We start from the raw sequence: 25,078 nt of genomic DNA, 5'->3' as shown, positions 1-25,078 counted from the left end.
TTATTGCTACAGATACAGTATTAATACTTTAGAGAGTGTTGCTAGTGTAGGTGTGATACACGGACACCAGTGCTGTCACTGCTGCAGGTACAGTACTTGCACTTCAGACAAGTGTTGCCGGTGTGGGTGTGATACATGGACACCCAGTGCTGTTATTGCTGCAGATACAGTACGAATACTTTAGACAGTGTTACTGGTGTGGGTGTGATACACGGATACCCGGTGCTGTTATTGCTGCAGATACAGTACTAATACTTTAGACAGTGTTACTGGTGTGGGTGTGATACACGGATACCAGGTACTGTTATTGCTGCAGATAACGTACTAATTCATTTTCTCATTGTGAACACCTCTATCACATACCCTTTGTAATAATCTAGATCTGCCATAGATCCCTTCTCAGATTTAGTGTCAGCAATCCCATTCAGCAGTTTGCTCATCTTACATGGGATTATACAGGATACATGACACAGAAACAGGCCATTCGGCCCAACCAATCCATACAAGTATTTATATTCCACTGGAGCTCCTCACATTTTTCCTCTTCTAAATCTACCAGGGTTAGGCCATTTGGCCCCTTGAACTTTCTCTGCCATTCAATATGATCAAGGCTGATCTTTAATCTTAACCCCACCTTCCCACATTATCCCCATATTCCTTCATGCCCTGAATACACAAAAACCTATTGATCCATCTCTTGAATAGCCTCAATGACTGAGCATCAATGGCCCCCCAGGTAGAGGATTCCAAAGATCCACAACCCTTTGAGTGAAGCGATTTCTCCACTTCTGTCATGAAAGTATAATAATTCTCATAACATTATTGTGATTTATTGTAAAAGTAGGTTAATAGTAGGGTTTGGATAGTTTCTCTGTATGTGTGTGTGTGTGTGTGGTATTTTAATTGAATTGGAGACAGCTGGTCTGGAGACTTTTGAGTCATCAAAAAGAAGCTAAGTTTGAAATACTAAATATCGAAACAAGGCTGAAGTTCTCTGTACACTGACTGGTGTCTCTCAGTCCCCTCTCTCTCAGGAGATATCTGTACACTGACTGGTGTCTCTCAGTCCCCTCTCTCTCTCTCTCGGGGAGATATCTGTACACTGACTGGTGTCTCTCAGTCCCCTCTCTCTCTCTCTCTCAGGGAGATATCTGTACACTGACTGGTGTCTCTCAGTCCCCTCTCTCTCAGGGAGATATCTGTACACTGACTGGTGTCCCTCAGTCCCCTCTCTCTCAGGGAGATATCTGTACACTGACTGGTGTCTCTCAGTCCCCCTCTCTCTCTCTCTCAGGGAGATATCTGTACACTGACTGGTGTCTCTCAGTCCCCTCCTTCTCAGGGAGATATCTGTACACTGACTGGTGTCTCTCAGTCCCCTCTCTCTCAGGGAGATATCTGTACACTGACTGGTGTCTCTCAGTCCCCCTCTCTCAGGGAGTTTTGCAGTGACTGGCGTCTCAGTTTATCTGCTGCACACAAACTACTTTACTTTGAAATAAATAAACAGGACAGATCTTAAATCTTACTATTGTTGCTGATCCTCCACCTGTTGTATAAACAACTAAGTTGTAGATCTGTGCTGGAGGCGGGGAGAAGGAAGCTGAGCTTCTGGTTTCAGTGGGTGGGGCTGCTGTTTAAACTGTGGGACCCTCACTCACTCCACTTCCCTATTTAAACAGCACTGACTCTGGCTCCAGACAAAGGCGCTCTGAAGCAGCCAATTTCTGGAGTGTCTGAGTCTGTGTCTGAAAACACAGGGCGATGGGGTTTGCTCCTTATCTCTGTGTCCTTCTGCTCTGTCTGACAGGTGAGAGGTCCCGTGGCTTTATCCCCACACAGTGCGGCTACTTATTCAGAGACACTTTGACCCTCTGTTTATCCAACTGGTTTGTTAACTTCTTTTTCTCTTTTATTAACAGGTGTCCGGTCCTCTATCGTGCTGACCCAGCCCGAATCAGTTGTGAAAAAGCCGGGGGAGTCTCTCAGACTGTCCTGTACAGTGAGTGGATTCAGTCTCAACAGCTACTGGTTGCACTGGGTGAAACAGGTTCCTGGGAAAGGGCTGGAATGGCTACTTGATTACAAGATTGGTGGGAGCAGTGATTACGCGCCTGGAATTCAAGGTCGATTTGTCCCTTCAAGTGGCTCCACCACGATCGCCTATCTTGACATTAGTCAACTGAGAGCGGACGACGCCGCCATCTATTACTGTGCGAGAAACACAGTGAGAGGAAGCAGGGCTGGACTGGTACAAAAACTCAGTGAGAGAATCTGCAGCCAGAGGAATGAGTGAAAGGGGAGGAATGATCGCTCACCCTCAGTTATCAGCACAGCTTTATTCCCATCCTTATTGTGTTGGGATCTGCGTCCCCGGAAATGGGAATGGGATTATTCACTGAGGATTCCTGGGCTGGAGATGTGATGGGAAACCTGGGAGCTGACAGCAACTCAGGCTCGGGACACATCTAAAAAAATCTCTATAAACTGTAACACCGCACCCCAAACCATCGTCAGTGTGAATCCGAGAGCAGGATTGTTCACTTGTCAGTGTGGTTTAAATGTGAAGTGACTGGGCTCAGTGACAGTGAAAGGGGAGGAGGTTAATGTACGGGTGTGGATCACAGTGTCTATACTACGTGGCACAGTGAGAGAGATGGGGGATCCCTCCATTCAAAAACCTGTCACAGGAAAACTATTTAAACTGGACCCTTTGGGCGATATCACCGCCTTTACCTCCTGACTCGTGGATATAAATCAGATCCCGATTAAATAATCTGGCTGTGTGAACAACTTTCTTTGAAGATGTTATTTGAAAGACAGAAACAAGAGTGAGTAACAGCTGTAGGGTGAAGAGGTCACTGTCAAGTCTGACATTTGTTCCCCATCCCTCGTTACCCTGAGAAGGTGATGGTAACTGAGAGCCTCACTGACCCCTTCAGAGGGCAGGTAAGAGTCAACCACATTGAGTGTGGGACTGGAGTCACCTATAGACCAGACCGGATTTCCTTTCATTCAGGACAAGAGTGAACCAGTTGGGTTATTCTATGACAATTCAACAGATTCATGGTCACTTTTACTGATCCCAGCATTTTCCCCAGATTTTTAAAGCAAAATTCCCAGATTCCCACAGAGGGATTGAACTCGGGATTCCCTGGATCATTAAGACCAAGCCTTCAGATCACTGATCCAGTAACAGAACCGCTGAAACATCACATCCCAAACCATCGTCAGTGTGAATCCAAGAGCAGGATTGCTCACTTGTAGCAGTGTCAGTGTGGTTTAAATGTGAAGTGACTGGGCTCAGTGACAGTGAAAGGGGAGGAGGTTAATGTACGGGTGTGGATCACAGTGTCTATACTGGAGTGACACAGTGAGAGAGATGGGGGATCCCTCCATTCAAAAACCTGTCACAGGAAAACTATTTAAACTGAACCCTTCGGGCAATATCACCGACCTTGGTCCTGATCCGTGGATATAAATCAGATCCCGATTAAATAATCTGGCTGTGTGAACAACTTTCTTTGAAGATATTATTTGAAAGGTGAAAGAACAGTGAGTAACAGAGAGAAGATGAAGAACAATGGAAACTCCTTGTGGATTATCTCATCTACCTGTAAAGTCCTGGAAAACCCTGAGTTTGACACCTGGTGCGTGGGAGACACACGGATACAGACTGAGGAGTTAATAAAACTATTGGCTGCTTGTTTGGGACATTTTGTTTCAGGTTGGATCTTATACCCATGGTTTATGATCTGGGGTGAAGCACTGTGATATGGAACCACAGCAGTAGAGAGCTTGACACAAACTCCCCCGCCACAAATGACCATGTGTATCAGAGTCTGTATCCATGGATTCCACACTTGTGTTTCCCAGACTGAAATATTTAAACACTGACTTGGATTGTTGGAGGAAAATGTCGATTTCAGGGAACATAAAACACAAAAAAGAGGCGATTTTGTTTGTTGGTAATGTGCAGGAGCTGGTGTCCGCAGAAAAGAAAACTGCAAAAATACTTCATTTATTCAGACATTTGTAACAGGTTTAGGGTGGAATTTCAGATTAAAATACAGGAAACGCTGTTCCAGGTTAAAACACGGTTTATGTTTACATTACCCTGAGATTATTACATATCGTGGACAAGTTCAATTATTGTATTGGGTGAATGAGGAGACGGAGCACAGTGATTACTGGGGCACCGGAACCTTCCTGGAAGTGACTTCAGGTAAGAAACATCTCAATTCCTCCCTTATCTAATATTTATTTTCTTTAATTTTTGTTTTTTGTGAATTTGGTAATTCAAGTGCAATGTATGATTCACCTGAAATCAGTGAGATATTTAGCACAATTACATGATCCTGCCTGAGAGAGTTGGATTTCTGTAGAGTCAAGAATATACCCAGTATTTGGAGCTGAAATCTGATAACTGGATTTACTCTCAAGTGTTAAGATTTAACACTGCAGAATTGATTCTTGGAATGTAATAAAGCTTCCAGCATCTGCGTAATATGTTCTACATGATCCAGATTATAGTTTTCAGGACTCTTGTTATGTTGGGGCAGGTTTGGTGATTTTGGACTTTAGGATATTTGCAAGCAGTTTAGGATTTTGTTGTAATCTGAGTTAAAACACATCATCCAATTGTGTTGTGATTTAATATTTGGTGTCACAGTTGATAAAAATTTTATTTGCTGAAACAGTTTTTAGGTGTAAAAAGAATAAGTTCCGTATTTCACTTGATAAGCTAGTGATCACGGAGGGAAAATGGTTTACACAGAGTGAGAAATACGGATTTGTGTTTATTAAAAATGCCTCATCCCAACAAGCTTGTAGCATAAACCAGTGAAATGTCCAGGCAGACAGGGAACAGACTGCATGTGGAATAGGATTACGTCTCATTGAGACAGGATTTGATTTGTGCTTTAATAATAATTGTTTAACGATCGGTGATGTACGAGCTCTCAATAGAGAGTTTAAATCATCTGTCGCCTCGAAACCTCAGCTCCAACTGAACCCACACTGAAGGGTTGAGAACTGGAAGGGTTTCTGTGTGGCTCAAATTGTTCTTGGGACAATAACTGTTAGTTATTAATTTATTGATATCATATTTTTCTCATCACTGTTTCAATGTTTACAATTATTGGATTAAAACAATGGAATTTCATGGACATATATTAACTCAACAATTAAATATCACCCTGACTATAAATCCAATGGACAGGGAAAATATTTCTTGTTGCAATGTTAGTGGAACAAGTGTTTAATATTCAGGGGGTTCTGATCGCTCCTTTTTGATGGAGACAGTTTCCCAAATTAAAGTTCAACTTGAGGGAAACAAGATCCTTTTTCAGGGGCAGGTTTATGATCCATTCGAGGTAAAGGAGTTTCAGTGGTGGCTTTAAACCTGCCAGGGTGGGAGAGCCAAGGTTTTGTGAAGGGAATTGCATTTCTCTGAATATTTCTGGGAATGGTAAATTCTCCCAGGATCTATTTATACTAATTTTTCTGCATCTGATTGAAATTTGTGTGTTTCAATTGCATCATTTACTCGATTAACATGAAAAGGACAATGATGATTTCAATATGTCCCTCACAGGAGCTTTACCCAAACAACTGAATTTTATAAAAAGCGCACGGTAGAATTTCATTCCACCTCGTATGTCTACATGGATTCAGTGGGGTGGAAATTCGTCTCGGGTGGTGGTGTGAAACCGGCGGTATCAGAGCGGCCGCCTGTTAAACCCAGTGCCTGATATTTAATTCCACTGACTGAAATGGAACTGAATAACAGGCTCTGTGTATAACTAGTGGGTGGTCCGATAACCACCCATTTAGTGTCACAGCTCGAGATGAATTTCTAGCCTGGAGTGTTTGATTCTAACATCACTGAGCACAAATACTAAGCGAGGGGTTAATTTAACTGGAATAAAATACCTCGGTCTGTGCGATTCCAATTCACATTCTTCTTTCCCAGAAAGATGTTGAAAACTGGACAGTCAAACATTTCTTGCGCCCAGATGATTTTAGACATAGCTTTTTTGCAGTGGTTATCTTTTTTCATTCATTTATGGGATGTAGGCTTCGCTGGCTGGGTCAGCATTTATTGCCCATCCCTAATTGCCCCTTGAGGTAGTGGTGTTGAGTTGGTTTCTTGAAGCGCTGCAGTCCATGTGGTGTAGGTACACCCACAATGCTGTTAGGGAGGGAGTTCCAGGATTTTGACCCAGCAACAGCGAAGGAATGGCCGATATATTTCCAAGTCAGGATGGTGAGGGGCTCGGAGGGGAACGTCCAGGTGGTGGTGTTCCCATGTGTCTGCTGCCCTTGTCCTTCTAGATGGTAGTGGTCGTGGGTTTGGAAGGTGCTGTTGAAGGAGCTTTGGTGAATTCCTGCAGAGCATCTTGTAGATGGTACACATACTGCTGCTACTGTGCGTCGGTGGGGGAGGAAGTGAATGTTTGTGGATGAGGTGCCAATCTAGCGGGGCTGCTTTGTCCTGAACGGTGTCAAGCTTCTTGAGTGTTGTGGGAGCTGCGCTCATCCAGGCAAGCGGAGAGTACTCCATCACACTCCTGACTTGTGCCTTGCAGATGGTGGATAGGTTTTGGAAAATCTGGAGGTGAGTTACTCGCCACCGAATTCCCAGCCTCTAATTTGCTCTTGTAGCCACAGTATGTTCTAGTTCAGTTTCTGGTCAATGGTAACTCCCAGGTTGTTGGTAGTGGGGGATTCAGCAACAGTAATGCCATTGAATGTCAAGGGGCGAGGGTAGATTCTCTCTTGTTGGAGATGGTCATTGCCTGGCACCTGTGTGGCGTGAATGTTACTTATTGTTCAGCATCTTGCCTGAATTTACTCACTGGGTTCCCCTTCCTTCCTTTTTCCCACAGCAGAGAGGTGGGGGGAGAGAGAGAGAGAGAGAGAGAGAGAAAGAATAAAGAAAGAGGTTAAGAAATAATAAAGGAGAAGAGAACATAAGGCCAAAAAGGAAAGAAACTGAAGGATGAAAGATAAGAAAGAGGGAAGGAAAGAGGAAGAAAGGAAGGAGATTGTTCTCTTTCTCTCCCTGGGTCCGACAAATCCAGTAGAACAGTCCGACCATCTATTAATCGGGGAAAAGCTTGGGCAGGCCTGGAAAGATGTTGAAAGGATTAGTTCAGTGTGAGCAGGGAGGGCTGCAGTGGGATGTCGGTGCTGTACCGGAATGTACTGTATGAGGCCCATTCCACTTTAATGTATTTGCTTCAGTGGACATGTAAAATGCTTCGGGATTAATTGTTTAGGTTGGATACAGAGTAAAGCTACCTCTACAGTGTGCCCATCAAACACTCCCAGGACAGGTACAGCATGGGGTTAGATACAGAGTAAAGCTCCCTCCACACTGTCCCCATCAAACACTCCCAGGACAGGTACAGCACGTGGTTAAATACAGAGTAAAGCTCCCTCTACACTGCCCCATCAAACACTCCCAGGAAATGTACAGCGCGGGGTTAGATACAAAGTAATACTCCCTCTACACTGTCCCCATGAAACACTCCCAGGGCAGGGACAGCATGGAATTAGATACAGAGTAATGCTCCCTCTACACTGTCCCCATCAAACACTCCCAGGGCAGGGACAGCATGGGGTTAGTTACACAGTAAAGCTTCCTCTAGTCTAAACTGTCCCCATCAAATAGTCACAGGTTAGTTACTTCGAGATCCGTATATTTTGCTTCATTTGAAGCAAACCTTTGCAGTTTGATTAAAAAACTCAAAGCAAATGAGAGGTATGTCCAAACTCTGATTGTCTGCATGCCAAGTATAATCTACCTGAAAGAAAGATATTCTGAATTTCAACATTTTGGGACGCTCAATACCTGAATAATTTTTTCTTAATTGGGATGTCAGTGATTAAAGTCTGGTTTAATTCTGAATAAATTAACATTTCTGATGTATTATTGAGCTTTACTTTTCAAATGAACTGCTAGTTTTTAGTTCGGTCTCTAAGGAAGCACTGCACCAATTCCACATCATCCTTTATAACCCAACTGAGTACAAGTCAGTTTGAGGTAGAGGGACAAAGGGATTTCGAAATACAAATACAGCAGCCACTAAATTTTGGCCACAGTTTAGTAAGACCATAAATAAAAAGCAAACAAGCACTAGCACTTTATTTCAAGCAGGATAGAGTTGAAAAGTAGGGAAGTTGTGCGAAACCAGTATCGAACCTTAGACCACAAGTATTGTGTGCAGTTCTGATGCCATATTATAAGAAAGGATTGCAAGGTATTGGAAAGGGGGCAGAGAGGCTTTACAGGGCTAATACCAGAATAGAGTCTGTGTACATATCAGGAAAAGATTGACTGGCTGGGTATCTACTCTTTTGAAAAGAGAGTTACAGGGAAAAGACAGGAGATTGGTACTAAGTTAAAATGCTCAGAGAGAATGGCCTCCTTCTACAGCACAACAATTCTGTGATTCTGAGAAAACTGATGGGGTGGGGACCTAATAGAGGTCTTTAAAATGATGAAAGGTTTTGATAGAGGGGATACAGAGAGAATGTTTCCTCTTGTGGGGAAGTGCATAACTAGAGACCGTCAGCATAGGATCATCATCTCGAAATCCAATCAGGAATTCAGGAGAAACTCCTTTGCCCAGAGAGTGATGAGAATGTGGAACTCACTACCACAGGGAGCGGCTGAAGCAAACAGTATCGATACATTTAAGGAGAAGCCAGACAAAGATATGAATGAGAAGGGAATAGAGGGTTACAATGGTAGATTTATACAGGGAAAGATGGGAGGAGGCTCGAGTGGAACCAGCATCGACCAGTTGGGCCGAATGGTCTGTTTCTGTGCCATATATTCGATGTAATCCTATGTAGTTATCAAAGCTCTCTGTTATATTAGCCAATATTAATTGTCAATTATTAAAAGTAGATGTGACAGAGAGCACTTGCACTTATATAGCGCCTTTCATAACCTCAGGATGTCCCTGAGCATTTCACAGCCAATGAAGTACTTTTGAAGTGTTGTCAGTGTTGTGATGTAGTGAATACATCGGCTAATTTGTCCTCACCTGGACCCCAGGAACAACAATGAGATATCGACCAGATAAACTGTTTTTGATGATGTTGGTTGAGGGATAAATGTTGGTCAGGACATCGAGGAGTCAGTTTAATGTCAGCACTTCCTCAGTAATGCACTAGAATATTAGCCCAGATTTTGTGCTCAAGTGTCCAAAGAGGGGCTTGAACCCACAACATTCTGACTCTGAGCAGAGGATGTTACCACTGAGCCTCAGCCCCGTGAACACCTAGCACCTGTGTTACACCAGTGCCCAAAGTGGCCATTATCCTGCTCATGTCTGCCACAGAAAATAACACCAGGCTGCTTCATCCTTCCCCCTCATTAAACTTCCTGAAACTCTGAACCATCCTGGATCTGCATCACCATACACTCCCGTGCACCAGAGTGTCCTTTGTCATTATTGGGTGATCCAGAATTGCACACAGACTTCTAGGTGAGGTTTCACCAACCACCAAAGATGCAATAGGGGTGAATTTAGTCGCGACTGTAGCACAAACCAGGTGACAGCAAATCACTTGCTTGTTTTACAGATGCCCAGATTTTCTATCCCACTGACTATAATAGGAAAGAGAATGGGACAGCGTGTAACCCAGGCTGATGATTCACTCTCAGCTGATTTACACAATCACACCAGACCAGTTGCACCCCCAATATAAGCTCTCTGCTGATGCAGCCAAGTTCATCATTCTTCTCTTTAGTGCAATACTTCAGCTTGATGCTGAGCGGATCAAACAGTGTTGTGATCTGGTGATCAAGAAATGGATCTAGGGATAACTTTGATAAACCCCTGAGACTCTCAGCGTCTGTAAAACACCCCAGTGTCAGCCTCGGGTAACTCATTAACACGTTCAAATCTTCCTGAATTTAGCTCTTTTTTTCATTCACACTGTCTTCATTTTTATAAAATAGGCAAATTTGTTGTGATTGTTTTGGAATACCTTTCTCCAGAGAATAACATTTTGGGAGATGGTATATGAACAATTAGAGACATGACATGTGGTGAGTGCAGCATGCTTAGCAGGAACAGGTGACTCTGGGCCTATGGTTCCCAAAGGTCTCCATCACTGGGGTTTCTCCATCTCGTGCCTTGATCTGTTGTGGAATAATCAATAGAGATTGAATGCTATGATTGGTCCACAACTTGATGCTCATATCAAATCTAACAGGATGGTGGAAGGTCATCTCGCTGGATCTTTTGGTCCAGTAACTCCTATATTCCTAAGACGTTCATGTCAATGTAAAATAGCAAGATTCCTAAGACCGTGCATTAAAATTCCACGAGCCATTTCCAACCCAAGAACCCATCAGTGGATACGATGTGTTTCCAGATTGTCTGTCTGGCACCATACCTGATGGTTTCTTTTCTGGAACACTTTACTTATGGCACGGATTGGTTTGTGTGGCTTTTAACAGAAGCTGTATCACCAGTGGCCAGAATTAGATCAGCAATTTGCTGGTCTGGCACTGACTGTTTTAGCCTGAGTAATCTAGAAGGGATAAGGAAGAGAGACAATTTCTCTCTTCTGCCCTCACTTCTATCCCTGCGAATCATGTGCATTAGCCCAATACTGCAAAATTTCTTGTGAAGCCATCAAAATTGCTAACTATGAAAAGCATGTTTAACAATTCAGTTGAAAATATTAATTATTTTGTTAAGTCATGTCCATGGTTATTTACGAGTTTTCTGCTTTCTATTTGAGAACAGGAATTCAAAAACCTTTTCTTTATTCTTTCATGGGATGTGAGCATCACTGGCAAGGGCAGCATTTCTTGCCCATCCCTAATGGTATATCTCTTTCTCTTGAACAAACCTTCATGTAAAGAAAATATTTAGTTATTCTGCTATTCCCTTGACTGCAAATTCTGGATTCTCACTTTTGTTTCTAGTTTTAAGTCTGCTCATCTGAAGATGGTCTTCCTGCTGTGTAGGACTCTTACATGTTCTTGGTTTTCGAACAAACCTTTTAGCTTAACCTGTCACTGAGGAACTGACTGGTTTGGGTGAAACACCGGTTTTACACCTTGCTCTATATGACAGTCCATTGGAATTGGTGAGAATAATATTGGGATGGGTATAAAACCGACAACTCACACACTCCATCAGATTCACCGCCTGGCGATTTAGGTTAAACTTACCCAATGCTGACCTTTGCACTGTCCTCCCTTTCTCATCTGTCATTTGGAATTGGTTTTGGAAATGGCTGGTTTGACTTACAAGGAAAGCTCTCCAGTTGCATCCGACATCCTTAATAAAACATAACAGATGCGGAGGGGACTTGACAGCATGGATACCGAGAGGGTGTTTTTCCTTGTGGGAGAGACTAGAACTAGGGCACATGTTTTAAAAATAATGGGTCTCACATTTAAGATGGAGATGAGAATTTCTTTTTCTCTCATAGGGTCGATAGTATGTGGAATATGTGGAATTCTCTTCCCTAGAGAGCAATGGAGGCAGGGTCATAGAATATTCTCAAGGCTGAGTTAGATAGATTCTTGATTAACAAGGGAGTCAAAGGTGAAAGAGGGTAGACAGGAAAGTAGATTGAGGCCACAATCAGATCAGCCATTATCAAATGGCAGAGCAGGCTCAAAGGGCAAAAAGGCCCACTCCTGCTCCTAGTTCGTATATTTGTATGTGTTTATTTACTAGGCTTATCTGTGTGAAACTATTCATATTACAGTTGCCCAGTCTGCACCATCGGTCTACGTCTCCAACCCTTCCTGTGGCATGAACTCGAACCAAGATGAGGTCAGCCTCCTCTGCCTGATCAAGGACTTTCATCCTAAGAGCATCACTCAGACATGGTCCAGTAACAATGGGGCCATTACCACTGGAATTCAGAAGTATGCAGCAGTCCAGGGGAATGATAAGAAGTACATGATGAGCAGCGTGCTAAAAGTCTCTGCGTCGGATTGGAATGCCAATACAGTCTACCACTGTAAGGCGGGTTACATGTCAAATGAAACGGTGGAGCGTCAGATCACGAAACCTGAACGTTAGTACAAGATATTATTTGTCATTTAAAACTGTACTGGTGTTGGGGTGGGTGATGATGAAATCGGACAAGAAAACATCAGCCACCAATGTAAGAGGTTGTTGCATAATAGAACCTGAATGAATTCTTGGACCCATATATTTTATCCCTGCATGCCAGCAGTACTGCTGGTAACAAAAGGAAGGACAATGAGGTCCCAGCAGATTGTAAAATAGTGACTGTGATTCCTCTATTCAAGAAAGGAAGGAGACAGAAAGCAGAAAACTGCAGGCCAGTTTGTTTAAAATCTATCGTAGGGAAACTGTTGGAATCTAGCATTAAAATAGTTATAGCGGGGCACTTAGAAAATCTCAATGCAATGAGGCAGAGTCAACATGGCTTTGTGAAAGAGAAATCATGTTTAACTAAGTTATTGGAGTTCTATAAGGAAGTAACAAGCAACATGGATAAAGGGGAACTTGTGGATGTGCTGTGCTTAGATTTCCAGAAGGCATCAGACAAGATACCACATAAAAGATTATGATGCAAAATAAGAGCTCCTGGCGTAGGTGGAAACATATTAGCACGGATAGAGCATTGGTTAGCTAACAGAAAGCAGAGAGTAGGGACAAATGAGTCTTTTTTGTGTTGAACAGATGTGATGAGTAGAGTGTCGCAGGGATCAGTGCTGAGGCCTCAAATATTTACAATTTATATCAACGACTTGGATGAAGGGACCAAATGTATATTTGCTAAATTTGTTGATGACACAGAGAAAGGTAGGAAAGTAAGTTGTGAAGAGGATATAAGGAGTCTGCAAAGGGACATAGATAGGTTAAATGAGTGACAAAAATTTGGCAGATGGAGTATAATGTGGGAAAATGTGAACTTGTCTACTTTCACAGGAAGAATAGAAAAGCAGCATATTATTTAAATGGAAAGAGACTGCACAACTCTGAGGTGCAGAGGGATCTGGATGTCCTGGTACATGAATCAGGAAAAGTTAGAATATAGACACAGCAAGTGGTTAGGAAGGCAAATGTAATGTTGTTGCTTATTGCAAGGGGAATGGAATAGAAAAGTAAGGGTGTTTTGCTACAGTTGTATGGGACATTGGTGGGACCACATCGAGGGTACTGTGTACAGTTTTGGTCTTCTTATTTAGGAAAGGGTTTAAATGCATTAGAAGCAGTTCAGAGGAGGTTCACTCGACTGATACCTGGGATGGGGGCGTTATCTCATGAGGATAGGTTGGACAGGCTGGGCCTGTATCCATTGGAGTTTAGAAAATTGAGAGGTGATCTCATTGAAACATATCAGATCCTGAGGGGACTTGACATGCTGAAAGGACGTTTCCCCTTGTGGGAGAGACTTGAACTTGGGGGAACAGTTTAAAAATAAGGGGTCTCCCATTTAAGATGGAGATGAGAAGAAATCTTTTCTCTCATAGTGTCGTGAATCTTTGGAACTCTCTTAACCAGAGAGCGGTGGAGTCAGGGTCAATGAATATTTTTAAGGCAGATGAAGATAGATTCTTGACTAAGGGAGTCAAAGGTTATTGAGGGAATGTCGAGTTGAGGTCAAACTTGTCCCTGCTATTATGGAGAATTGTAAATTCTGTCTGAAATCCTCAAAGTGTCAGCAACAACTTTATGAAATGCTACCCTATTGGTGCCAATCTCAGACCGGTTATCGGCACTGTGAGATTGTCAGGTACCAGTAAGAAAAAGTTGAACGTGTGCAGTAAGAAACACGGGAACTAAAATTTGAAAGGGTCAGCCCATTTGCCGGAATCTAAAACTGAAAGGATTAGCAAATATTTCAGGGGAGGGTCAGAGGGAACCCAGTTAAATCGATAATGAATGGGGGTTGGCATCGTGCCGGATACTCTAGATGCTGAAGGAATAGAGTACATCTTTCCTGTGGCAAAACAACAGTGTAATCTGAAACATTGCAATGTTTTACAGCTCACGTCACCACCCTTGTTCCATCTGCGGAGTTTGTCTACAATCAAACTACCACTGTCCTGGGCTGTATGATATCCGGATTTGCTCCCGACAGCATACAGGTTTCCTGGAAGAAAGGCCAAGTGGACCAAACGGGTGTTGTTCTGCCTTCCCAACTGAGAACAGACGCTACATTTGAAACAGTCACTTACCTGACTGTTCCTGTGGCGGAATGGAAGAAAGGGGTTGAGTATGCCTGTGAAGTGTCCCACACACCTTTGAGATTCAATAAGAGGATCAGCATGAGATACATGAGATACCGAGAGGGTAAGTGGTGTCTGAGGGGGAAGAAATGAATATATCATCAGCAATTAAGACTTGTATTAACTTAAGATAAAAGCAAAATACTGCCGATGCTGGAAATCTGAAATAAAAACAGAAAATGCTGGAAAAATTCAGCAGGTCTGACAGCATCTGTGGGGAGAGAAACAGTTAACGTCATGATTCTGTATGACCTTTCTTCAGAGTCATATTGGGCTCAAAATGTTAACTCAGTTTCTCTCCCCACAGATGCTGTCAGACCTGCTGAGTTTTTTCCAGCATTTTCTGTTTTTGTCGTATTAACTTAATGTGCCAACGCCCACCCTCAATCTGTGAATTGCTGTCGCTAATATCAACCCTGTTGGGAAAGGTGAATGTTTAGTATTTTGTGTTTTGTTATTGAAGCTACACTTAAGGGGAGTAACTTTAACCTAACGCAGCAAGCAGTGAAGCTGCTGGAATTGGGTCAGCTGCCTGTTTACACCCTAATCCAATGTGACTCTCTGTGACTAGAATTGAAAATGGGACAGGGTGTGAAATGGTCCATCTGATACATCCCATCTGATACCAACCTATCTAATACCATCCACGGTTCAAGTCGTCTAACTTTTCCTTTTCTACTCCCTCCCAAGTGCTGTTTTAAGAAGGAAATCTTTCCAATTTTGCATTTGAAGGAATTGCGTGGATCTGCTTCACCGTCTCCTGAGCCTGTTCCAGAGATTGATCAATCTATTGCTCCATTAATTTTGAATTGAATCCACCCCCCTTCCCCCTTCAAGCACAAGTCATTTCCCCTGATCTTACTATTCTAGACAAGGTGAACCAGCTTTTCATTGTCCACCTGATCAGGTTCCTTTAGGATCCTACAAAGACAGGACTGAGCAGAGTTTTGAGGCCGTGTGGAGTTCCCACTTACCCAGCACGGAGTAGGGGAGGTGAAAATGTATAACGCTTAAATCTGCAACTCTTCCAATTCCAGGTGTAAACGCATGTCGTCCAGTTCCACGTTCTCCTTGTTCTTGTTCTGGCTGTACGCCGATGTTTCTCTACCAGACTAACCTCAATGTGACCCTCAAAAATGGTGATCAGCTCCAATATGACTGCTACCAACAAAAATGTGAAATAAAGTGATGAGTTTGTGAATGGAATTGGCCATTGAATTTTATTACAATCAGGCAGGTTCAAATCTATCCCAGGGTATCTGTCCGAATGAAAGTGTGAATACTGCGAGAAGTTACAGCCCTAGTTTGGGTTCCCCCAGACAACCCACTCCTGATCTAAATGGTCATTTTTTTGTGACCTGCGCTGGGTCAGAGTGAATAAGGACCCGACCCCACCGACTGACCATTGTCTCTCAAGTCTGACTCAAGTTGGAAAGGATTAGAAGCCTGTTTGTCACCCAGAGAGGCCGGGAGGTTGGGAGGTGCTGGAGTGGGACTCGTTGATCCAGTGAAATGGCCGGGTTGGCCCCCTTCAATGATCCTGAGGCAAGTTGGTGATTCAGCGCACAAGGATTTAACTGGTGCCCTGAATGGCCTGGTCAGTTTTAGATGAAATTCTGGGTTGCAGAAATAGAAACAGTTCCCTTCACTCTCCCAACCTGGATACTCATCTCAGTCAATGACAGGAGCTCAATGTTCACAGCAATCCAAGTCGGGGAAGTGTTTTTTCAAAATTCCGCACAAAGGGTAAATGGAATTAAACACCTCTTGCCCAATAATGTTATTATTTTACAGGGATAAGGGGACTGTTCCCAGCCCTGTGAGGTTTTATCATGGGAGAGCAACGTGAAAAAGGGACTGTTAAACATCTGGGCTTAATCATTAATATATTGAGCAACCCCAATCTGGAAGGAAATTAATCAACATTTTGTTTAAAAGGCAAGAGAGAGAAACAGAATAAATAACCTAATAAAAGACACAGTCCTATTAGACAGACACTGAACATCAGTTGAAACTGCAGCTGGAAGAGCTAATATGTGGTGTCATGACAGGTTTTGATATGGACACAGATAGAGTAATCCAGTCTCTCTGTAAGTGTTAACATTACATCGAGAGAGAACAATTAGTGTGGATCAAAGCAGTTGTGATTCACGGTGAATGTGTGTGAGCGTGTGTGTGTATATGTGCGTGTGTATATGCGTGTGTCTCTGTGTTAACAGTGTACAGAACACGCAATGAGCTGCGGGATATCTGAAGAGATTGTGATCCGTGGGAGATGAGCACAAAGGAGAAAATGTGAAGAATTCAATCAATCATTCCCTTCCCGGGCCAGTAAACTCCGGAATGAAACAAGGGGAAGTACGTGTTATGCAGAAATGATCCCCAACCTGCAGGAAGAGGGGACTTCTTTTACCCCCTCTGATTCATGGGGGTTGCTCTCCCAATGCAAACTAACCTTCTTTGACAGGGAATGATCACCAATGATAATTTGAGTTGATATAGAGACTTTAATGTAGTAAAACATCCCAAGGTGCTTCACAGGACCAAAGCCAAAGCAAAACTGATGCTGAGCCTCCAGGAGGAGATCTCGTGGCCAAAATCTTGGCGAAAGAGAGGGTTTAAGGAGCGTCTCAAATGAGGGGAGAGGTGGCAGGTCGCTGAGGTTTAGGCAGTGAATTCCAGGCATTAGGGCCTAGATGGCTGAAGACACGGCCACCAATGCAGGGGGAAAGGGAGATAGGATGTACAAGTGTCTAGAGTTGTGCAGAGTTTCTGGGCGGCTGTAGGGCTGGAGAAGGTTACAGAGATAGGGAGAGGTGAAGCCATGAACATTAGGATAAGAATTTTAAAACTGATGTGATCCGGGCCGGCTCCACTTAGAGGAAGAAAAGTCAGGAAAGGCTTACATTTACATGTTGTCTTTCGTGACCACAGGACATGCCAAAATGCCTCACAGTGAATGAAGTACTTTCGAAGTGTAGTCACTGTTGTAAAGTTGGAAACACAGCAGCCAATTTACACACAGCAAGTTCCCACAAAGAGTAATGTGACAATAACCAGGGAACCTGTTTTTGTGATGTTGAGTGAGGGATATATACTGATCAGGGCATTGGAACGAGCTCCCCTGATGTCCTTCTTTTACGCCTACCTAAGGCGGCATTCGGCACCTCATTTTCAATTCTCATCCAAAAGGCAGTGCTCTGACAGTGCAGCACTCCCTCAGTACTGCACTGGGGCATCAACTTTGAGTTTTGTGGGACATGAATCCACAACGTTCTGATTCGTAGGTGAGCGTGCTACCACCTGAGCCACAGCTAAAAGAAATGGGCCCTTCATTCATTCAGGGTGCTCAATGTCAAAAATCATTCCACAGCCCCACGCAGTGAAAAAGCATTTACTGAATTGTTCCTTTTGCTAAGCAGTTTGTTTCTCTGTTTCACTCCATTTCACAAACCAGAGATTGCATTTTTACTAACATTGTTGCATCTAAAAGCCACTCACCCCACAACTCAACTGCAGTCCTCACTGTGGATCTATTGGTCACGGTAAGGGCAGACAGATTCAAAAGGGATCCAGTGGGTTCTTGGTTGTCCTACGATGTTTTCTCAGTCAAAACTTGCAAACTGAGAATTGAAAGACATTTTTTAAACAACCCTGGGATTTTCTAATGTTCAACTTGTTAAAAAATTTAGGTGCAGTGTCGCATGATCGATTAGCAACTCCAGGTGAAACACATTAAACTGGATTCCTGTTTAAGGCCACAAGCGGCTGATACTAAATAATGCCCATTCTTCTGATTTGTATCCTTTCCCCTTCCCAGAAATATCTGTCTTTATCCAAATTCCACCTATGGAAGAGGTTTGGATCAACAAGACAGCTACCCTGGTGTGTACAGTGGTCTGTTCTGATCCAAACCAGGTTCGCATCACCTGGATTGTCGACGGGAAGGAGAGAACCTTTACCACCCAGCGAGAGAGAGAAGAAGGCACCCAAAACATTGTCACCAGCCGACTCCAAACCACTGCGGAGGAGTGGGAAAGCGGGGTGGAGTTTGTGTGCTCTGCTCGGAGTGGTTCCTCATCCTCACCCATTTCAAAACGGGCAAAGAGTGTAAAAGGTGGGCTAAAGATCAGAAATTACATAACTAACTTTGTTAACCTTCAGGGAAGGAATTTAACAGCTTCTTTGATTTGCCCAACTATTCCAGTCGAGCCAAAAAGTCCCAAGGTCAGACTGCTGCCTCCACCAGCCCAAGAGGTCAAGAATCAGAGCACAGCCACACTCGAGTGTGTGATCGCTGGATTCTACCCGGAGCTCTTACACGTCTCCTGGCAGAAAGATGGCACTCCGATCTCCTCCAACACCCGCGCTGGACTCACCGCTCTGGAACAGGCAGGGACTTTCAATGTCAGGCACTACCTGACTGTGAGTACAGAGGAGTGGAGGACAGGATCAGCCTTCAGCTGTACAGTGTCTCATCCACTTTCCAACATCATCATTAGGAAGGAGGTGAAGAATGTCCCAGGTAAGGTCCTGGGCCTGATTCCAATATTTACATCATGGTCTTCTCATATAAATTCTCTTGGGGCCAGGCAAATTCAAACCTCACAATGTAGGTGATGTGATGTAGTGATTACCTAGGTGGATGAGTAATCTAGAGGCCAAGTAAAGAAAGAACGATTGTTCATCCTGCCCCCTTCAAACAGAGGTTATACCCACTGATTTTACTGTTCTGGACAAGGGAAAAACAGCTTGTCAGTGTCTGCATGATCTAGTTCTTTTAGGATCCTTAGAAGACAGGACAGAGCAGAGGCCAGGGGCTGCATGGAGCTCCCACTTCCCCAATAGAGGGGAGGAGAGGTGAAAATGTATAACACTTAAATCTGCAGCTCTTCCAGTTCTAGGTGGAAACACAAATCTTCCTGTTCCGGGTGGAAATGCTGCTTGCTCTTGTCCGACTGATTCTTGTTCTGGCTGTATGCTAAGGTTCCTGTATCAGAATAACTGTAACATGACCTTCTCTGATGCTGATCCATGCCAATATAAATGTTGTCAACAAATGTGTGAAATTCGGTGATGGGTTGGTTGTGAATTGAATCGCATTGATCCAGTAAAAAAAGGCTGTCCCATTTCAATGATGTTGGTCCTGAGGCAAACCGCTGAGACAGGCTGCAGGTTTCCTACTGGGTCCTGTACAATCCGGTAGGTTCTAGATGGGAATCCATGGCAGCAGAAATGATAAACTCTTCCATTCACCCATCTCAAGTTAATGAAAGATAGGGTCTTGTTAGACACTGGCCGGGATTTTCTGGCCCCGCTGCAGTGGGTCCCTCCGCGGCAGATGTGGCGAGCCACCCAAATGGCCATTGGAAAATCCCACCACTGTGTCCAGGACATCATCTGAAACTGTAGCCGGAGGAGTTGGTTCTCGAAGCTCATGAAAGGATTTGATCCTGGTGCAGTGATTGTCATCCTCCCCATCACACCCAAGTGTTAACTGTTCATTATATAGAGGGAGAAGAGTTGTGATTTGCACAGTGAATGTGTGTTTGTGCGCGTCAATGGTGTTCAGAACACGCAGTGAGCTGCGGGATATCTCAAGTGACGATGGTCTTTTGGGAAACAGCTGGCAATGGGGAAAACGTATGAAGTACTCGGTAAAACATTTGCTTTTTATCCATTGTCTTGGACATGAAACTGGAGATGGGATGTAAACGTTATGCATAAATTATCCCCGAGCTCCAGCAAAGAGGCCCTTCTGTCACTACATCTGATTTGTGGCTTGCTCTGCCATTGCAAACTAATCATCTTTCTTCACAGAGACTTATCTACAATAACCTGCTTTTATATATCACCTTTAGTGTGGACAGAGGTCTAAAGTTCTGCATTGGAGAGTAATCGGACAGAAATTGATAAAGAGCCAAAGGAGGACGGGGGGAGAGGTAGTTTTTATGGAGTGTCTTAAAGGAGGAAAGAGAGCTGGCCATGTAATTGTGATTCAGGGACAGACTTCCAGAGAGCAGGGTCTAGATGGCTGATGGACAGCTGCTACTGCTAGGGCGAAGGGAGTGTGGGGTGTACAAGCAGTTAATGTTGGTGGAAAGCAGCATTTTCAGACGGTTATTGGGCTGGCAAATGTGACAGAGATATGGAGAGGCAATGCCAGCGAGAATTTTGAAATGGAGGCAATCCGAGGCTGTCTCCAAAAAGGGGACCTCGTTGATTCAATCTGCTCAATGTCACAAATCAATCATACAACAGCGGGGAGGTGGAGGGGCTGTAAGTAAATAAGCCTTTATTCAATTCTTTCTATTGCTAAGCGGTCTGCATCTGCCTCACTCCATTTAACAAACTGGACTTTGCAATTGATTCACAGCGTCACATCTAAATGTTGCTCAGTCCCAGAATGCAATTGCACTCCTCACTGTGGGTCTATTGGTCACAGGCACAGCAAACAAATTCAAAATGGATATGGCTGGTTCTTAGTGCTCTGATTATGTTTTCTCCATCATAACATGTGAGTCAAGAATTGCTAGACATTACTTAAGCCACCCTTAGATTTTCTAAAGGCTCAGTTTGCTGCAAATTTAAATGGTATGTATTTCACCCAGTATCAACTCAAGAGATTAAAACAGGCGGCAGTTTAAAGTCATTTCTGTGTTGACCTATTATCCACCATCATCAATAGGAGAGGTCACCCTAAAATTCTGAAGCCTGCCAACACCAAATAATGTCAATCTTTCTGAAGTTTTCACTTTCCCCTTCCCAGAAATGTCAGTTTTTATCCAAAATCCTTCTGTTGAAGAGGTTTGGATCAACAAGACTGCTACCCTGCTGTGTACAGTGGTCTGTTCTGATCCGAGCCAGGTCCGCATCACCTGGAACGTGAACGGGCAGGAGCGAAGTAAAGGGGTTGCAACTCAGCGACTGAGAGAGGAAGGAACCCAATACATCGTCACCAGCCGACTCCGAACCACTGCGGAGGAATGGGACAGCGGGGTGGAGTTCGTGTGCTCTGCTCAAAGTGGTTCCTCATCCTCACCCATTTCAAAACGGGCAAAGAGTGTAAAAGGTGGGTGAGAGGTCAGAAATTACATAACTAACTTTGTTAACTTTCAGGGAAGGAATTTAACAGCTTCCTTGTTTTGCCTGTCTATTCCAGTCGAGCCAAAAAGTCCCAAGGTCAGATTGCTGTCTCCACCAACTGAAGAGATCAAGGATAAGAGCACAGCCACACTCGAGTGTGTGATCACTGGATTCTACCCGGACCTCATAAACGTCACCTGGGAGAAAGATGGTGCTCTGATCTCCTCCAAGACCCACGCTGGACACAGTGGTCTGGAACAGGCGCGGACATTCTGTGTCAGGCACTACCTGACTGTGAGTACAGAGGAGTGGAGGAAAGGCTCACTCTTCACCTGTGCAGTGTCTCATCCACCCTCCAACTTCAACACCAGTGAGACAGTGAAGAACTTCCAAGGTATGATCCCGGGCCTAACTCCAATATTGACATTGTTTATCCCTAAGGCTATAAACTCTATGAGGGTCGGAAAGTTCAACGCTAGCAACTTACATCTGGTTGTGTAGTGAGTATGTGAGTGGAGTAGTATTCCAGAGGCCTGGACAAAGAAAGAAACAATAGCATTAATGTTGTAGCTTTGGCATCCTCAGGATGTTCCAAAGTGCCTCACAGCCAAAAGAGTACTTTTGTTGAGGTGTAGTCACTGTTTCAATGCAAAGAAAGCATCAACTAATTTGCATAAGGCAAGGCCCGATAAACTGCATTATGTTGAAGACCAGGTAATCTGTTAAACATTGGCCCCTCTCCCCTTTTTTCCAAAATGGCGACAATGTGATCTCTTTTGTTGGCCTGAGAAGGGCCTGTGGCTTAATGTCTCTCACTGATAGACGGCATACCCAACAGTGCAGCATTCCCTCAGTATCGGCATTGGGTTTGTCATTCTTGATTTTGTGCTTAAGTATCCATGGTGGGTCATGAATGCACAACCATCGCATGTAGAGGAGCTAGCCCTACCAACGTGCCAAGGTTGACACGTACAATCACTAATGCAGAGAACTGAGTTCAAATCTAAGACAGCTTGAGAATTTGAATTCACTTATAGAAAGTAAAAATTGGTAATAAAACGTTAGAATCAGTAAAGTGACCTTGAAGGCGTTAGATTGTCATAAAGACCCAACAGGTTTGTTCATCTCCCTTGAGGGAAGGATACCTGCTGTCCTTACCCTGTCTGCTCCAGATGTGGCTACAGGCACACACCAATGTGGCCGATTCAGAACTGCCCTCTGAAAGAGCCGAGCAAGCCACTATTGTACATGTGGCAAAGTGCATGAAATGCCAGCCTTGCAAGCGATGTCCACGTCCCATGAGGGAACCATGAAATAACAATTATAATTTTTCTCCCAGATGTATGTTTGGACATTGGGATCTCAGTCACCTTAAGGAAGCCTCCTTTTGAAGAGATCTGGAGGAACAGGACGGCGACTATACTTTGTGAGGTACTTCACAGTGATTTAGAGGGAGTCAGGGTAACCTGGCAGGCGGATGGAATCAAGAGAGAAGATGGAGTGAAGACTCAGGGTCCCAAGAGGAATGGAGACAAAGACATGATCTTCAGCAGACTGACGGTCCCTGCTGCAGAGTGGGAGAGTGGGGTAGAGTATTTGTGTTTGGTGGAGGACAAGAGTTTGCCAACGCCTGAGAAGAGGTCAATCAGAAAAGCCCAAGGTGCGTGTGGATGAAATTGTGGGTCTGGTCTGAGCAAATGAAGTGATTTATGACCACCAAGTGGTAAACTATCTAGTACGGGGTGTCACACCATGTTAATGGCCTAGGGATGTGCAAACCCTGCTAAGAAATGGATCAGATAAAACCTCAAATTTCCACAATGGCCTCACTCCAAACCACACAAGTCCCTGTGGGATGGGTTCACAGTGATGGGAGATAGATGAAGAGGAATTAGCAGCTATCACAACATTAGGAAGTGCCTGAAACAAGTCAGCTATTGGAGCGGTGAGGGAGACTGTCCGTCTGAGGCCAAGGTTGAAGATGAGCATGTCCATTAAGAGGAAAGGGAGATGGAGCAGACACCACAGGACAAGATTAATTCCTGAAGCCTACCTCTTTACAACAGTAAGCAGGGGCTGGGAAGTGGATCGCTGGTATTTCTCAGAGTATCATGTAGCACGGGAGGCAATTTGGTCCATCATGCCTGTGCCAGCTCTTTGCAAGAGCTATTCAATTAATCTCACACCCAATCTGCTCTTTCCCAATAGACTTACAATTTTCTCTTTTCCAAGCATATGTCCAATTCCCTTGTGAAAGTTGCTATTTAACTGCTTCCACTACCCTCCTTTCGACAGTGCATTTCAGATAATCATAACTCGCAGAGCAAAAAAAAATTCTCATCTTCCCGCTGGTTCATTTGCCAGCTCCTCTTTAACAACTGCCCTCTGTTTACTGACTCTCCTGCCAGTGAAATCCCTCATGATTGTAAGGGTTTTGATTAATTTGATCATTTTAAGGTCAGCACATCCTATTAACCAGCCGAACACTCTTCCTGCAGATTCCCAGTAGTTCATTGCCTCCCGAAGTTTAAAATCAGCAAGATTGATGATCCTGCCCCTTGCACCCTGCCCCAACAATGGCCAGAAAGAGGTCATTGCCTTTAGTTTCTGATATAAGAGGGGTCCCTGGGGATGCAGAAGTTGCCCAGATTTGTGTTAAGAGCAGAATATGTCGAGTGAATGCAGGATGAGAGGGGGCTCAGTCTAACCTACACTGTCTCTGTTTCCAGTTGACATTAAGACTCACCCTCAAGTCTACCTCCTTCCCCCTTCGCCGGATGAGATGGAGACAGATCACACCGCGACCCTGGTTTGCCTGGTCACCGGATTCTCCCCTGCAGAGATCTACCTGGCCTGGATGGCCAATGACACCCTTCTGAAGTCAGGATTTGTGAACCAGCCGGTGACCGAGGATGGCAGAAGCGGCTGGAGCTCGGGCAGTCGGTTGACAGTCTCCGCAGACGAGTGGAACAGAGGCACCACTTACTCCTGTGTGGTGGGACACGAGTCAGTCACAACAAATCTGTTCAGGAGCATTAATAAATCTCACAGCAAACCCACCCTGGTCAACGTGTCACTTGTCCTAACTGATGGCTTCAAATCCTGTTCATAACATCTAACGATTCAATCACCCATTTACATAATCCTTGTAAATGGATGGTTAAGACAACCAGAGGATTGTCATGGTTGCTATGAAATCTCGCTTCTTGTCGCAGATCACTTGAAAATGTGAACAAAATCTGACCTTGTTCAATAACTGAGAAAGAAATTATTTAAATTCAAACATCTGATCCTACAACAAACATCGTTCTCTCCAAATGTTTGAAGTTCTGAGTTTCTTTTCAAACATTTTTTGTGCTGCATTTGTTCAAGTGTGAAACCTGTGTGAGACCCCAAGAAGGGTTAATTGTATGTGGCAAAATGTCAATGTACTGACCCAATTTCAATAAACATAATGTGAAAAGGTTTCAGTTTTGAGTGCTCATTGTTGTTGTGTTTTGGGAGACAGTAAATGAGTATCTTCGGACATGATGTGCGGTGAGTGTAACATGCTTGTGAGGAACAGGGGTCCTTGGGCCTACGGTTTCCAATGCTCCCACCATTGGGCTTACCTCGCCTCCTGTCTGGGTTTATTGTGGACTAATTGATAAGAGACTGATTGCTATGATTAATCCACAACTCTACTATCATTGTATCATATGAACATCAGGATGGCTTTGGTCTTTCTTGGTTTACCAA

The 25,078-nt window shown here is 44.0% G+C and overlaps 1 protein-coding gene across 1 annotated transcript; it reads left to right on the top strand.

Moving 5' to 3' along the window:
* The first annotated feature begins 1,706 nt into the window (after positions 1-1,706).
* LOC144673617 (immunoglobulin mu heavy chain-like) lies at positions 1,707-24,805 on the top strand. The gene is made up of 11 exons (XM_078535365.1): positions 1,707-1,810; positions 1,923-2,227; positions 4,180-4,225; positions 11,752-12,066; positions 14,013-14,318; positions 18,075-18,371; positions 18,462-18,779; positions 21,024-21,326; positions 21,417-21,734; positions 22,680-23,000; positions 24,070-24,805. The coding sequence occupies exons 1-11, from the start codon at positions 1,765-1,767 to the stop codon at positions 24,450-24,452; spliced, it is 2,958 nt and encodes a 985-aa protein (XP_078391491.1). The 5' UTR covers positions 1,707-1,764; the 3' UTR covers positions 24,453-24,805.
* The last annotated feature ends 273 nt before the right edge of the window (positions 24,806-25,078 follow it).

Source organism: Cetorhinus maximus, unplaced genomic scaffold (genome assembly GCF_964194155.1).
Source record: "Cetorhinus maximus unplaced genomic scaffold, sCetMax3.hap1.1 HAP1_SCAFFOLD_410, whole genome shotgun sequence".
NCBI classification, from domain to species: Eukaryota; Metazoa; Chordata; class Chondrichthyes; order Lamniformes; family Cetorhinidae; genus Cetorhinus; species Cetorhinus maximus.
This window is presented reverse-complemented; position numbering and strand designations above follow the sequence as displayed.